We start from the raw sequence: 16,260 nt of genomic DNA, 5'->3' as shown, positions 1-16,260 counted from the left end.
CAGCTCTTAATTTCATTGATCTTTTCTGTTGTCTGTTTAGTCTCTTATTTCAGTTATTTCTGCTTTTATTTTTATTATTTCCTTTCTTCTACTGATTTGGGGCTTCATTTCTTCTTCTGTTTCTCTTAGGTATAGTGTTAGATTGTTTATTTGAGATTTTTCTTGTTTCTTGAGGTGGGCCTGTATTGCTATATACTTCCCTCTTAGTACTGCTTTTGCTGCATCCCATAAGTTTTGCTACATTATGTTTTCATTGTCATTTGTCTCCAGGTATTTTTTTATTTCTCCTTTGATTTCTTTATTGATCCAATAGTTGTTCAGTAGCACGTTGTTTAGTCTCCACATATTTGTGACTTTTCCAGCTTTCTTCCTGCAGTTGATTTCTAGTTTCATAGCATTGTGGTCAGAAAAGATGCTTGATATAATTTCAATATTCTTAAATTTATTGAGGCTTGTTTTGTTTCCCAAGATATGATCTATCTTTCAGAATGTTCGAGGTGCACTTGAGAAGAAGGTATATTCTGCTGCTTTGGGGTGGAGTGTTCTATATGTATCTATTAAGTCCATCTGGTCTAATGTTTCATTTAAGGTCAATGTTTCCTGTTGACTCTGTCTGGATGATCTATCCGTTACAGAAGTGGAGTATTAAAGTCCTCTACTATTATTGTGTTGCTGTCAAGTTCTCCCTTTAGGTTTATTAATAATTGCTTTATATACTTCAGTGCTCCTATGTTAGGTGCATATATATTAATAAATGTTATGTATTCTTGATGAATTGTCCTCTTTCTCGTTATGTAATGTCCTTCTTCTGTCTCTTGTTATCTTTTTTGGCTTGAAGTCTATTTTGTCTAAGTATAGCAGCACCTGCTTTCTTTTGCTTGCCATTTGGTTGGAGTATTGTCTTTCATCCCTTCACTCTGAGCCTGTGTTTGTCTTTACAGCTGAGATGGGTTGCCAGAGGCAGCATATTGTTGAGTCTTGTTTTTTAATCCATCCAACCACTCTGTGTCTTTTGATTGGAGAATTCAATCCACTTACATTTAGGGTGATTATTGATATATGAGGGCTTAATGCTGCCATTTTATCTCTTGTTTTCCAGTGGTTCTATATTTCCATTGTTTCTCTTCCTTTGTATTTCTGATTGCCATTTCAGTTTGGTGGTTTTCTGTGATGATTTTCTCAGTTTTCTCTTTATATATGATTTATGGTTCTGCTCTGATTTTTTGTTTTCTTGTTACCATGAGATTTATATAAACAATCTCATTGGTGAGATAGTCCTTTTCCTGCTGATAGCATCTTATCTCTATTAGCCCGTGCAGTTCCCATGCTTTTCCTCCTCCCATTCTATGTTTTGTTGTCACAGATTATCCTTTTTATTGTATTGTGAGTTTGTTACGAAATTGAAGCGGTTAGAGTTGTCTTTGATGCTTTCTTTCCCCTTAACCATTATGTTATAATTAAACACTTACTAACCTGTTCTGATGTAGAGCTACAATTTTCTGATTGTCTCTATTTCCTTGTTCAAAGCTTTGTAAATCTTTGTCTTTTTGTTTCAGGTAGAAGGGCTCCTTTCAACATAACATTACATCCTTTCTTGTAAGGCAGGTCTAGTAGCAATGAATTCTCAGCTTTTGTTTATCTGGGAAAGCTGTCATTTTTCCTTCACATCCAAAGAACAACTTTGCTGGATAGAGTATCCTTAGCTGATAGTTTTTGTCTTTCAATGTTTTGAATATATCATTCTACTCTCTCCTGGCCTGTAGAGTTTCTGCTGAGAAATCCACTGTTGGCCTGATGGAGTTCCTTTGTAGGTTATTTTCTTCTCTCTGGATGTCTTTAATATTCTTTCTTTGTCATTGACTTTTGACCGTTTTAATATAATGTACCTTGGAGAAGGTCTTTTCATGTTGCGATAATTAGGAGTTCTATTAGCTTCATGTACTTGCATGTCCTGTTCTTTCTCCAGATTTGGGAAGTTCTCAGCTACTATTTCTTTGAATAAGCTCTCTGCTCCTTTCTCCTCCTCTTCTCCTTCTGGGATACCTATAATCCTTATGTTACTTTTCCTAATTGAGTCAGATATTTCTTGAAGAATTTCTTCATTTTTTAAAAATCTTAGTTCCCTCTCCTCTTCCACCTGAATCATTTCTAGATTTCTATTTTTGCGCTCACTAATTTTCTCTTCCATATGGTCTGCTCTATTTCCAGTGCTTTCTACTTTATTTTTAATCTCAATAATTGTGTTCTTCATCTCTAGATTCTTTTCTTCCCTAGAGTTTCAGCCTCTGGTGAGGTACTCCTTCTGTTCATTAATTTTATTCTTGAGCTCACTGAACTCTGTTTCTTAGTTTTCTTTTAACTCATTGAGTTTCTTCATGACCATTCTTTTGAATTCTCTGTCGGTTAGATTGCAATCTTCTGTGACTGCAAGTTTGGTTTCTAGAGAATTGTCATTTTTTTTTCCATTTGGAAAAACAGAACAGCTTGATGAATTGATCCACAGCCAGCAGCTTTGTGGTAAACACCTTTCTTGTTTGGGTACAGTTTTGGTTACTTTGGTCCTGAGCTGCTTCTGGTTGTATTTGAGAGCCTGCACTTTCCACCCTTCACTGCCTCTGCCAGGGGCATCATCAGTGCCCTCCTTGTGCTGCTTGTGCCTCTGAGGTTGGTGGTGCATTGCTGCATACGATTTCACTGCAGTCGCAGGTTTGCCACTGGGGTCACCAGGCTGCGAACACTTCTGCTGCTTCCAGGGTTGCCTGCATCTCATGTTCTCCCACTTGTTCTCTGTGGGCTCTCCACAGGCTTGGGTGCTGCTGCCCCATGCACCACGTGCACTGCTGCTCCTGAGTTATCTGGGGTACTGGCAGCTCTACTGCTGGGGGTGCTGGATTCACAGGTGTTGCTGCTGCTGCCAGGGGCCCAGGGTCTTGTATGCAGCCCCCTCTGCTGGTAGAGCTTGTATCAGGGGTGCCACCAGCAGGGGTTGCTGGATCATGGGTCTGCTGTGGTTCTGGAAGCCTCAGGTCACAGGTGCTGGGGGAAGGATGGGGGCTGAGCTGTGTGCAGTGCTGCTGCCCCTGCAGCCTCTGGTTGCCAGCACATGTCATAGTGCCTTTTGAAACCTCAGCTCAGGGCACCACCACTATTGCCAGTGGTGTTTGTGTTTTGGATCACCACAGCCAGGGGAAGTGGATGGAGCCGGTCCTCTAGTTCCACTGCCTCCAGAGGTCCAGTCCACCCACCTTCAGATGTGTAGATGCACGGATCTCTCAGGTTGCTGTTGTGCTGTGCAGGGAGTCTTTTGTTGGTCAATGGATGTCCAACTGGTTGTAACTTAGAGGAGAAAGACAAAGAGAATAACTCACTCCACCGTGATGCTGAAACCACTCCAAATGTTATCAATTTTGACAATACAAAAGTAAAATAAAAACACATATAACATATGTTAGTGGGGGCGGAGGAGACTATAGGTTATAAGGCCCTCATCTGAGAGGTCTCACTTCTTGGGGGTCCATAAGATAGGGAGCTAGTGTAATATTTTAAGGTACAAAGATGATAAATAGGGGAATTAAAATGAGTACTGTAACCAGCTATATCAGTAAGTTGGCAAAAGGGCAAAAGGATGGTGTGAGTGAGCTCAATTCCCATTTATCATTGTGGGAGTCCTATAGGTGATGCTTGACCTTGAGAAATGGGGCAATCCAGGCAGAAGCCTGTTTGTAGAGGTCAGCATGTACCTGCTAGAAGACAGAGCTAAATATTTAAAAGTCATTCCCTCCAGGAGACAGGACTGGGAACTGGGTAGGGGACAGTTATTCTGAACCAAGCATAGGTACCACTTTGATAAAAATTCAAAAGTTACTTTCAAAAGAGAGAAGAAACTACAAAGACATTCTTCTAGAAAGAGTCAGTGCATGGATGCTGCTGCCTAGCCTTCCTGTAATTGCGTTAAAGCTGATTTCACTGCTTTCTGAGGGCACGGCAGAGCTGGTCAGGAGGAACTGGGTGGCTGGGCACAGTCTCCAGTGAAGTATGTGTGCCCTGGCTTTTCCATTCTACCATCAGTGATTCTAAAAGTGAATTTTATTTTAAAACAGCAATTCTTATAATAATACAGGCTAAAAAAATAAATATATACATATGGAGAAATAGAGAAAGAAATAGAGAAAGAAAAAGTTGTACAAAACTAGAAAAATTTGATTTCCATTTTAAGACTTTCGAAAACTCATTCGTAGGCCATCGTCGTCCTCTGCTGGTAGTTGGTGTCACTGTACTCTGTGGTACTGCCCCTCCATCCTGGGTATGACTGTGGTTCTGACCATTCTTCCAACCACATGGAGTGCAGCTGGATCCAGGCGTGGAGCTGGGTGCTAGGAGGCTGGAGAGCCAGAGTGGTCCTCGGCTCTGTAAGAGATGCTGCGCTCTGCAGTGACGTTGCTGGTCACTAGAGCACTGGACCCTGTCCCAAGGCAAGTAGGACATATGGTCACGTCCAGCCATGTGGCATGCACTGCAGACGATTCACCTTTTTTAAAGAATCACACATATTTCAAATGTTTGTGTTATTTTTTTCCATTTTGCAATTTATGTCTAGAAACTCTAGTGTGGAATTGATCACAGAGTAATTTTTATGATGGTATTTCACAATAATAGTGACAATAGTTTTCAGTTTTTGGTGAAAAACAGTGCAGTTACAAATCAATTAGTATTATGAACTCTGAGTTATAATTACAAGAATCAGTTTCACATTTATACTATTAATGTAAAGGAATATATATTCGTAAGAAATCTCAGTTACATCCCTAAAATAGACACAAAATAGATTAAGAGGAGATAGTCTAAGAATATTTGGGACCTTACAACTTGATCAGTGTTTTTATGAATATAATCATCATCAGTGTTGAGTCTTTATATAAATTTAAAAGTCACTTTTTATCCAAAATCTGGCCATGACACCATAATGAATATCATACTCTTGTACCGTAAAACTTGACAAAGTACATAAAGTAGTTGTTTTCAGGCACTGAACAGCAAACGGCATAAAGCAGCAATCCTTGTAAAAAGAGAGCATCAAAAGTGAGCACCACATTCACCCTTGCTTTCTGCCTGGTGGTAGGGGGGCTGCTGTCCAAATGACAGCCCTGGAAAGTGGAGCCCAGGCCAAAGAAATGCTAGGAGGAAATAGAGATCAAAGCCTGGGGCTGCTGAGACAGCTGTAATTTATAGGATATGATATGAGAGAATGGGTTCCTGGACAGAGAATGTGTGCACTCACTCTGCGTAAAAGTACTATGCACAGGAGTAGATTCCACAGGGCCTGGCAGGAAACACGTAGTGGGGCAGGGCGGGGCTCCTAAGCTGAAGAGAGGTGCTGAAGGCCACCCTGTGCTGGGGTGTTGGAATTAACCAGTAAGAGTCGGGGAGGCCTCACTGAACTCCTTAGGCACTCAGAAAGACCATGGCCTATACAGGCTGCTCTAGATTTGCCCTAAAAAAGCCTATTCCAAATCCCAGTAGGATAAGGCTGAGCCACCAGTAAATTAACTGCCTGTCAGAATGAGACCCAGTCTTCCTTTAAAGGAAGGCAACATAACTCACACTCTCAACAATGTACCCCAGTGCCCAGTGTAAAATAAAAACTTACTAGACACATGGAAAAACATGAAAACGTGGCCCATAGCAGGAGAAAAAAATGGTCAGTAGAATAGAGAAAACAGTCAGCAGACCCAGACATGACACAAATGTTGGAGTTAGCAGACAATGAATTCAAAACAGCTATTACAAGTACAAGAAAATATTTGGACAAATTGGTGTACGGGTGGTGAGTTCCCACGAAGAAATGGAAGCTATAATAAAGAACTAAGTGGAAATTCTAGAACTGAAAATACAGCATCTGACATGGAAATTACCCCTGGGAGAGCTTCGCGTCTGAACACTGAAGAAATGATGAGTGTGAATACTGGTCATCAGACAATTGAAGCTGAAGCACAGGGGAAAAGATTGAAAAGCAAGTGGGCAGAGCCTCAGGGCCTGTGGGACAGCACGCGTGGTCGCCACAAGTGAGTGAGTCTCAGAAGGACAGGGGCAAGTGGGGAGGCAGAACACATACATTTGAAAACAGAATAACTAAAATTTTTTCAAATTGAATTAAAAATATCAACCCAGAGGTCCAAGATTTCCAGTGACCCCCAAGCAGGATGAGTACAAAGAAAACCACACCTATTTTCATTGGAGTAAAATTGCTGAAGATGAAGATAGCCAGAAAACTTCTTGGGAAGAAGTTAGAAGGGGAAAAGGAGGCATCACACACGGGAAAACAAGGATAAGACTGCTGACTTCTCAACAGAAGCACTGCAAACCATTTTAGGTGTTAAGAAAGAAAAACCCATCGATCTAGACTTCTGTATCCACTGAAAATAGCCTTCAAAAAATGAAGGCAAAATCAAGACATTTTAAGATTAACTAAAGCTAAGAGAGTCCACTGCCAGAAGAGCTGCAGAACGAGAAATGCTAACGGGAATTCTTCAGGCGGGTGGGAACTCGGGTCAGGAAGTAATCAGATAAATGGTAAACGTGTGGAGAAACATAAAAGGTGGTTTTTCCTTCAGTTTTTAAATTCTCTAAAAGACGTTTTCTTGTTTAAAACAAAAATATGTTGCATTGTGGGATCATTAATAAATGGAGAAGTAAAAGGGATGACAGTGGTAACACAAAGGATGGGGAGGCGAGAAACAGAAGTGTATTGTGTAGGGTTCTCGCATCATCTGTGAGACGATGTGGAATTGATTCAGATAGACCGCGGCCAGTGAAGGGCGTGTTGCAGTCTCTAGAGCCAGTCCTAAAAAAGATGAAACAAGCAGATGTAACTGAAAACTCAACAGAGGAGATAAAACACAATACTAAAAAATGTTCAGTTAAGCCAAAAGAGGGGAAAAAAGAAACAAAGAACACATGGGACAGAAGGAAAACAAACAGCAAAATAAAGTTAAGTCCAGCCATTTCAATCGATCCATCAAATGTAAGTGGACCAACACTCCAGTTAAAATGCAAAGTTCATCACACTGAATACAGAAAGCAAGGCTCAACTAGAAGCTATTTTCAAGGACACTCTTTAAATATAAAGACACCCGTTAAAAGTAAGAGTGGAGGGGCCGGCCCTGTGGCCGATTGGTTGGGTTCACATGCTCTGCTTCAGTGGCCCAGGATTTTGGCGCTTCGAATCCTGGGTGTGGACATGGCACTGCTCGTCAAGCCACGCTGAGATGGCATCCCACATGCCACAGCTGGAAGGAGCCACAACAAAAAGTGCACAACTATGTAACTATGTACCTGGGGGCTTTGGGGAGAAAGAGGAAAAATAAAATGTTTAAAAAAAAAAAAAGAGTGGAAGAGATGCTGTGTGAACTCTAGTCATAGGACACAAGTGTGGCTGTACTAGGACAGCCAACAGGTGTGATCAGAGATAGAGATTTCTTAGTGATAAAAGGGTTAAACCAGCCAGGAAACAGGAAAATCCTAAATGTGTGTACACTCAATAGCAGAGCTTGGTAAGTCCAGGGCTTCAGAGCAGCCCAGGCCCATGGAGAGAGTCTACCCAGGAACCACTCTGTTTCTCTTAGATAGGTTCGGTGCCCCTGAGCTGAGTTGCAGGTGCGTGGTCCTCTCCAGCACTGGACAGGGAATGATGTCTTACTGTGTGTGGTGGTGTATGTGCCCAAGCCACGGCTTGGCTGGCTTAGAAAATGTTTAGGGACAAGGGATTGCATGGCATTGTTGATACTGCTGAATCGAAACTGTCCAGGACTTAGCTCTGGCCGAGTGGAGGCACTGAGACAGAACAGGCATGGGGCCAGAGAACGGAGCCCCACTGGTCCTGGTGTGCTCAGCTATGCTCAGAGGGGAGAGCCCCACAGAGGGGCCTGTCCTGCTCACCTGTGGCTGCACAAGATACCCTGCAAATTAGTCATTTAAAACGTCAGTTTCTGGTTCTGTCTCATTGACTCAGCCAGTCAATTCTGGTTTGGGGACTTTCGTGAGGTCACTCTGGACGTCCCTGGGCTCACTCCAATGGCTGGACGTTCCCAAGCCTTGCTCCCATGGCTGGACATCCCTAGGGATCAGTCCCACACTGGCCATCCCCAGGGCTCACTCACCGTTCTGCATGGCACCTGTGTCCCTGCAGAGAGAGCCCCCGTGTGCTAAGGCACTCTCTGTGTCCAGGGTGGAAGCTCAGCTGATGGCTGAAATGCTGAGCACCACAGCCTGCACGCAGGGCAGGAGCATCCTGGAGAACCTGAGGGGGAGGAAGCAGCTGCGCCTGCCAGCCGCCAAGGCCTTCCTGGAGAGCGCGAGGTACTGTGCTAAGTGACTGGGGTGGGGGATGGGGAGTGGGAGGAGAATTGCGTGGGGTGGCTGCCATTGGTGTGCGGACTGTGAGATAAATGGCAACTGCAGTGTCTGAAATGAAGCGCACGCTGCTCAGAGGGGACTGTCACTGAGGCTAGCCCCTCTCCTGGTGGCCTTGTGACTAGGGTCATCTCCTGACCTGGTGGGGATGCCCACCTTGCCCCATGCTCACAGGGGCCCTTGGGTGGCTGAGACGGAGTGTCCTGGGCAGTGGTGTGGGAAGCTAAGCTGGAGCGGCACAGGGCAGGGTAGGGCAGGGAACGGGGAGGGGGCTGTGGTGTTGAGCAGATCCCATCAGGGGCGCCCCAGGAGCCCTGGCCTGCAGAGCCGGCCACAGGACACAGGCCCACAGGAGGGAGGGAGCGAGTGCATTATGGGCTTCAGGTGCCGCTGCCCGGGTCACCGGTATCGGCACCTCTCTAGGCCGGGAATTCCCTTTCAGGTTTGGGGGCATGGCGGGGAGCAGTGCCCTGGTGATGCTGGCCGCCCGGCACTACTGGAACACCTGGCTCCCGCTGCTGTCCTCTGCGGGCAACAGGAAGAAATGCAAGGGTGCCTTACAGAGGATCATCAGCATCATCAACAAGACAGAAGCGAAAAAGCAGGTATGCTATGGGGCCACGGAGGGGCAGGCTTCCTAGGGTTCTTCTTCCAGAAAGGGCAAGTGAAAGCAGACCAAATGGAGCTGCTCAAACAAGGCATAGGGTGGCCTGCAGAGAGTGGGTGGGGAGGACGAGGACATCCCGAAATCCCAATGTGACAGGGTGGGGCGGCTCCTGGCCTGAGCTCAATTAGGAGAGGGGAGAGGAGGAGGCTGGGGAACGGAACAGCAGATTCAGACAGCTGAGGAAGACCCCGGAAGCCGCTGGGCAGCTGCACACCCAGACCAATGAGGTCTTGGCCTGGCTGTGATAAGGGGACATTGCCCACCCCCACCCCCATCCCCACCCCCAGTGAGTGTGTTCTTGGTGGAGGGAACTTCCCTGGCTCGGGAGCCCCAGGGGATCCCTCCCTCCACCTGGCCCCTGAGGCAGGGAGGGCTGGCCCAACCAAGTTACAGGGGGTGCTTGGAGGTCAGCGAAGGCTGACCCAGCCTGCCTGCTGGCCGCATGTGTCCTGCAGCTTCCCAGCCCCAGGACGTGGCCTCTCATGGGGCCTCCAGTACTTTTCCTGTCTGCCCAGGAAGGCCAGACCTGAGATTGCATACCTGCAAACCTGTGGTTTCCAGCAGGGCCCTGCTGAAGGGCCGGTCTGCAGGTCAAAGGCTGTAGTGAGAGCCTAGGAACCGAGCCCATGGACGGAGCTCTCGGGCCCTTGCTCCAGGGCCCAGCAAAGTCCTCAGAAGCCAGCAGCCAGACGAGCCATGGGAGGTTTGGCTAGGACAGGATGGGGGAGCTTCCCTCTCCGCTGATTCTGCAGCTGGACCTGTGTCGGGAGGGCCCACAGCCATGAGTAAAAGTGTGGCTTTCCCGTGGCTCGTCCCGGCAGGCTAGGAGCCTGCAGTTCAAGAGACAGCAAGGAGAAAATTGAAAGTCACAGCCTCATGTAAGAGAATGGTCGAGGCTTCCTATTTTCTTACCAAGATATTTATGACCTGTAATAATCTAGGCCGGGGTGAGCATACTGCTGCGGGGGGGCCAACTCCAGTCCACCTCTTGTTTTTGTAAATACAGTTTTATTGGAGCACAGCCATGCCTACTCATTTACAGATTGTCTGTGGCTTTGCTACAACAGTAGAGTGGAGTAATTGTGACAGAGACCTTGTGGCCCAAAAAGCCGCAAGTACTTACTATCTGGCACTTTTAGAGAAAAAATTGACCAAGCCCTGGTCTAGAAATTAATAAAACTTACCAAAAGTTCAGTTCTTTCTAATGTGCCCTTTTAAAACTGTGACAAAATGTACATAACATGATATTTATCATTTTAACCATTCATTAAGTGTGCAGTTCAGTGACGTTAATTATATTCACAGTGTGTGTGACCATCACCACTCTCTGTACCTAAAACGTTTTTATCATCTGCAACAAAACTCTGTACCCGTTAAGCAATACCTCTTCTCCCCCGAGCCCCTGGTGGCATCTATTCTGCTTTCTGTCTCTATGAATTGGACTCCTCGAGGGACCTCATATAAGTAGAATCATATAGTATTTGTCCTTCTGTGAGTGGGGTATTTCACTGAGCATAATGTCCTCAAGGTCCATCCATGTTGTAGCATATTGCAGAATGTCCTTCCTTTTTATGGCTGGATAAATACTCCATTGTATGGATGGACCACATTTTGTTTATCTGTTCACCTGTTGATGGAGATGAGTTGTTTCGCTTTTTGGCTATTGTGAATAGTACTGCTGTGAACATGGGTGTACACATATCTCTGTGTCCCCACTGTCCGTTCTTTTGGGTATGTACCCGAGAGTAGAGTTGCTGGATTATGTGGTGGTTCTGTATTTAACCTTTTGAGGAACTGCCAAACTGTTTCCAAGCAGCTGTACACTGTACATTCCCACCAGCAGTGCACAAGGGTTCCAGTTTCTAAACTTCCTTGTCAATACTTGTTATTTTCCTTTTTTTTTTTTACATTACAGCCATCCTAATAGATGTGAAGTTGTATCTCATTGTGGTTTTGATTTATGTGTCTCTTATGACTGATGATATTGAGTATCTTTTCATGTGCTTATTAGTCACCTGCATATTTTCTTTGGTGAAATGTCTATTCAAGTACTTTGCCAGTATTTAAATTGGTTTGTTTTTTGTTGTTGAATTGTAGGAGTTGTCTATATATTCTGGATATTAATCCCTTATCAGATACATGATTTGCAGATTTTTTTCTCCCATTCATGTGGTTGCCTTTTCACTCCCTTGATAGTGCCCTTTGATGCACAAAAGTTCTTAATTTTGATAAAGTTCAACTATGTTTTCTTTTGTTGCCTTTGTTTTTGGTGTTAGATGTATAAAGTCAGTGCCAAAATCCAGTGTCATGGAGGTTTTTTCCCCAATGTTTTCTTCTAAGAGTTTTACAGCTTTAGCTCTTATGTTTAGGTCTTTTTCTCCCCATTTTGAGTTAATTTTAGTATATGGTGTAAGGTAAGTGTGCAATTTCATTTTTTTGCATGTGGATGTCCAGTTTTCTCAGTACCACTTATTGAAAGACTGTCCTTTCCCCATTGGATGGTCTTAGCATCCTTGTCAAAAATCATTTCACCATATACGCAAGTGTCTATTTCTGGGCTCTCTAATCTGTTTCATTGGTCTGTATGTCTGTCCTTATGCCAATACCACATTATTTTCATTACTGTAGCTTTGTAGTAAATTCTGAAGTCAGGAATTATGAATCCTTCCACTTTCTTCTTCTTTTTTAAGATTGTTTTAGCTACTTGGGGCCACTTGCAATTCCATATGAATTTGAGGATTGGCTTTTCCATTTCTTCAGAAAAGGCTGTTGGAATTTTGAGAGGGATTGTGTTGAATCTGTAGATGACTTTGGGTAGTATTGACGTCTTGACAATGTTAAGTCTTCCTATCCATGAATATGGGATGTTCATTTGTTTAGTTCTTCTTTAATATCTTTCAACAATGTTTTATAGTTTTCAGCATATAAGTCTTTCACCTCTTTGGAAGTATTTAATTCTTTTATGTGTTGTTGTAAATGGAATTGCTTTTTGTCTTAGTCAGCACAGGTTGCCATAACAAAATACCACAGACTAAGGAGGCTTAAACAACAGAAATTTATTTCTCACAGTTCTGTAGGCTGGAAGTCCAAAATCAAGGATCCAGAATGGCCAGGTTCTGATAAAGGCCTTCTTCCTGGCTTGCAGATAGCTGCCTTCTTGTTCTGTCCTCATATGGTGGAAGGGGAGGGGGAAGCAAGCTCTCTAGTGTCTCTTTCTCTAAGGGCACTAATCCCATCACGTGGAGCCCACCCTCATGACCTCCTCTAACCCTAATTACCTCCCAAAGACCCCATCTCCAAATACTATCACATTGGAGATTACAGCTTCTATATGAATTGGAGGGGGGTGCACACAGTTAAATTCATAGCTCTTTCTTAATTTCCTTCTGGGATTATTCATTGCTGATGTATAGAAGCACAACTGATTGTTGTATGTTGATCTTGTGTCCTACAGCTTTGCTGAATTCGTTTATTCACTCTAGTAGTTTTCCTGTGGATTCTTTGGGATTTTCTATACATAGGATCACGTAATCTGTGAACAGAGATAGTGTTGCCTCTTCCTTTCCAATTTGGATACCTTTTATTTCTTTTTCTTGTCTATTAGCTCTGGCTTGAACTTCCAGTAAAATGTTGAATAGCATTGGTAAAAGCAGGTATCCTTGTCTTGTTCTCATCTCAGAGGGAAAGCTTCAGTCTTTCACTGTTGAGTAGGATGTTAGCTGTGAGTTTTTCATAAATACCTTTTATTGTGTTGAGGAATTTTCCCACTGTTCCTAGTTTTCTGAGAGATTTTATGATGAAAGTTTGTTGGATTTAGTCAACTGCCTTTCCTCCATCAATTATGGTGATCATGTGGTTTTTCTCCCTCATTGTATTAATGTGATGTATTCCATTGATTGATCCTCTTATGTTGAACCACCCTTGTATTCCTGGGATAAATCCCACTTGGTCACGGTGATTAACACTTTTACTATACTGTTGGATTTGATTTGCAAGTATTTGTAGAAGATTTTTGTATCTTTATTCATAAAGGATATTGGCCTGTAATTTTCTTTTCTCGTGATGTCTTTATCTGGGTTTGCTGTCAAAGTAAAGAGTTAGGAAGTGTTCCTTCCTCTTCAATTTTTTGAAGAGTTAAGAAGCATTAGTGTCAACTCTTTGTTAAATGTTTGGTAGAGTTCACCTGTGAAGCCATTTGGTGTGGGATTTTTTTTTTATTGGAGGTTTCTTTTTGCTGATTCAATCTCTGCTTGTTAGAAGTTTCTCGAGATTTTCTATTTCTTCTTGCATCAGCTTGGGTAATTTGTGTGTTTCAAGGGCTTTTTCCATTTCTTCTCGGTTATCAGATTTGTTGGCGTGCAGTTGTTCATGGGATTCTCCCATAATCCTTTCTGGCTCTCTAGGGTTAGTAGTAACATTCTCACTTTCATTTCTGATTTTAGTTATTTGTGTCTTCTTTGTTTTTTTCTTTACCAGTCTACCTAAAGATTTTCAGTTTTGTTGATCATTTCAAAGAACCAACTTTTGGTTTCATTGATTTTCCTCTGTGGTTTTTCTATTCTCTGTTTTGTTTATCTCTGCTCTAATCTTTATTATTTCCTTCCTTCTGCCAGCTTTGTGTTTAGTTTATTTTTCTTTTTCTAGTTCCTTAAAATGTAAAGATAGGTTGTTGTTGAAGATCTTTCTTCTTTTTCACTGTAGGCATTTACAGCTAGGAGCTTCCCTCTGAGCACTGTTTGTGCTGTGTCCATAAGTCTGTTCTCATGTACTTTTGGTCCCATTGATTTAAGGCTATGAAACTGACTTGGATGCTTCATGTCATTGGAAACGCTGTGGGCCGTGTTGGGGGATAGTCTCTGCGTCGTAATGTAGTATACCTCGCACTGGGAGCTTTTCTTGTGGGTGAGATGTGATGTCACTCTTTGTGACCTGGTACTTCAGAAATGTAGCTGCAATTTCTGTGATTATATACTGAGCCAATGGAAAACAAACAGTGAAAGAATAAATTGCAACTTTCAAGTATATGTGTTGTTTGTTCATTTTTACTTTAGGAAAAAGGGAAAACGCTCCTTCTGCACCAGTGGCCTACAGCGGACTTACAGAGTGGAGGGACTACTGAAGGTTATTTTCTCCCAGGTTTGTAGATGCAAGACAGACAGAGCCACAGGCAAAAAGAAAGGGAAGGACTCTGTGCTTTTAAATTCCTGCCCCTTATTTAAAGCCAGCTTTATCATGACAGTAACCACAGGCAGTGTCTGCTCAGTAGTTAATGCCTGACAAGCACTGGGAGTGCTTTTCCTGAACAACTTTATGAAATCCCCACTGTGTGCACAAGAAAACCAAAGCCCAGATGGACCCTTGTTGTCCAGGGCCACACTGGTCCTCCTGGGCCACCTGGGTCCAGAGCCAGTGCTCTCGGCCTCATAGTGGCTGCTTGAAATCTAGCCTCTGGGTTATTCTGACAGATAAATCATATTCTTCTACTTCCATAAAAAATCTGGAGATATACTCCTGCAAAAAGAAAAATGCCGACCTCAGAACAATAAGACTATATTTTAGAATTCATGTTTAAAGAAAAAAATCATGATTATCTTCTAAAAATTAATCATTCCTGAGAGTGTAAGAGTCCTACTGTGTCTTGGGGAGTGCTTCAGAGCCTGTTTAGAGAGATAAACTTGATAAAAATAGTGAACGACAATGTGCCCATGTGTGATTAGAGACTGGGTTGCGCACTAAACCCCAGCCGTTGGCGTCACGTGCTGGTGCTGCAGAGAGGGCTGTAGGTGCGGCCGTCTGGGAGGCAGAAAGCGGCCCAGACACTGAGAATGCGACGTCTGGTAAAGAGCCAGGCTGTGGGGTAAAACACGGCCCTGCTGGGGAGAGGGTAGAAGTCAGGCTGCACTGAGCTCTGTGTGCTAGGATAAACATCAGATAGGTACAATATGTAGTGGTTTTAAAAATTCAAATTCTAGGAAAAAAAATAGAGAATAAAATTGAGCATACCAGTGATCATAGAGGCACACTTTCAAATATACGAAAATTTTACGAATGAGAAATGCAGGAACTTAAAAAGTAAACAGGGGCCAGCACCCTGGCCGAGAGGTTAAATTTGCGTGCTCTGCTTTGGTGGCCTGGGGTTCACCCATTTGGATCCTGGGCACGGACCTACGCACCGCTCATTAAGCTGTGCTGAGCCAGCATCCCACTTAGAAGAACTGGAATGACCTACAACTAGGATATACAACTATGTACTGGGGCTTTGGGGAGGGAAAAAGAGGAAGACTGGCAACAGATGTTAGCTCAGGGCCAACCTTCCTCACCAAAAAGCAAAAAAATGAAATAAAATAAACACTGGGAAGATATTTGCGTCAAATTTGGCAGCTAAATGATTAGTCTCTTTAACACTTAAACAGTCGTATTAGCAGGGTAGGATATGCTGTACTGCAGTAACAACCCCCAGGCTCAGCGGCTCGGTCCACACAAGCAGTGTCCTCCCTTGAGGCCCTCGTTCATCCTGAGGCACTGTCTGCAACCAGTGGCCTCCAGGGCAAGGGCGACGGAGGAGGAGCACTGTCCCATGCATGGCCCCAGACAGCTGCTGCAGTATTGGGCAAGCAGGGTCTCTGCCATGTGCCTCCATAGGCTGAGTGGGAAGACATGACTGTGATTGTGCATCAAGGAAATGCAGTGTGAAGGGCGGGGCCTCTCAGCTAATCAGAACTGGAAATCACATATGGAAGTGGCCCTTGCCACTCCAGTTGGTGGTTCCCAAGTTCGGCTGGCTGAGATGTGGGTAATGAACTCAGACAGTGGAGGAGTCCATGTTATGGAAACTACCTGGTTCCCAAGTTTCAGACATTGACCAGCGTATCCAGCCGTGCGTTTAAATCTACCCTCTCCTGGGCTTGGAGAGCAGAGACACCTGTATATTTAACTCCCCAGCCCTGAAAGCGTGGAGGCCACAGTAGCCCACAAGTCCTGGGCAGTGTGAGCTGGTGGGTTCTCTTAGCCAGCAGCGTGCCAGTGTGAGTGGCAGGATCCATGGGCATGTTAACCGCTTTGCTCCGATTCAAAAAAGAGAAGGGAAGCTGGGTGGTCAATGATGTAAAATAGAACAACTTAAGTGTCTAGTACCAGGGTGGGGACAACCTGAGTGTCCAGTACCAGCAACGGGGACAACCTGA

At 44.0% G+C, this 16,260-nt stretch overlaps 1 protein-coding gene across 13 annotated transcripts in view; it reads left to right on the top strand.

The window, feature by feature from the left end:
* The window catches only part of CFAP46 (cilia and flagella associated protein 46), a 140,365-nt gene that overhangs the window by 52,113 nt on the left and 71,992 nt on the right, over window positions 1–16,260 (top strand). For all 13 annotated transcript variants that reach the window (XR_006887714.1, XR_006887716.1, XR_006887715.1 and 10 more), the window contains exons 23-25: window positions 8,224–8,355; window positions 8,852–9,014; window positions 14,128–14,212. Coding sequence is in view for 6 of the 13 variants with exons in the window: in XM_046655386.1 (XP_046511342.1) it covers window positions 8,224–8,355; window positions 8,852–9,014; window positions 14,128–14,212 (380 nt within the window). In the remaining 7 variants the exon portion in view is untranslated. The remainder of the gene's footprint in view (window positions 1–8,223; window positions 8,356–8,851; window positions 9,015–14,127; window positions 14,213–16,260) is intronic.

Source organism: Equus quagga, chromosome 2 (genome assembly GCF_021613505.1).
Source record: "Equus quagga isolate Etosha38 chromosome 2, UCLA_HA_Equagga_1.0, whole genome shotgun sequence".
Classification (NCBI taxonomy): Eukaryota; Metazoa; Chordata; class Mammalia; order Perissodactyla; family Equidae; genus Equus; species Equus quagga.
This window is presented reverse-complemented; position numbering and strand designations above follow the sequence as displayed.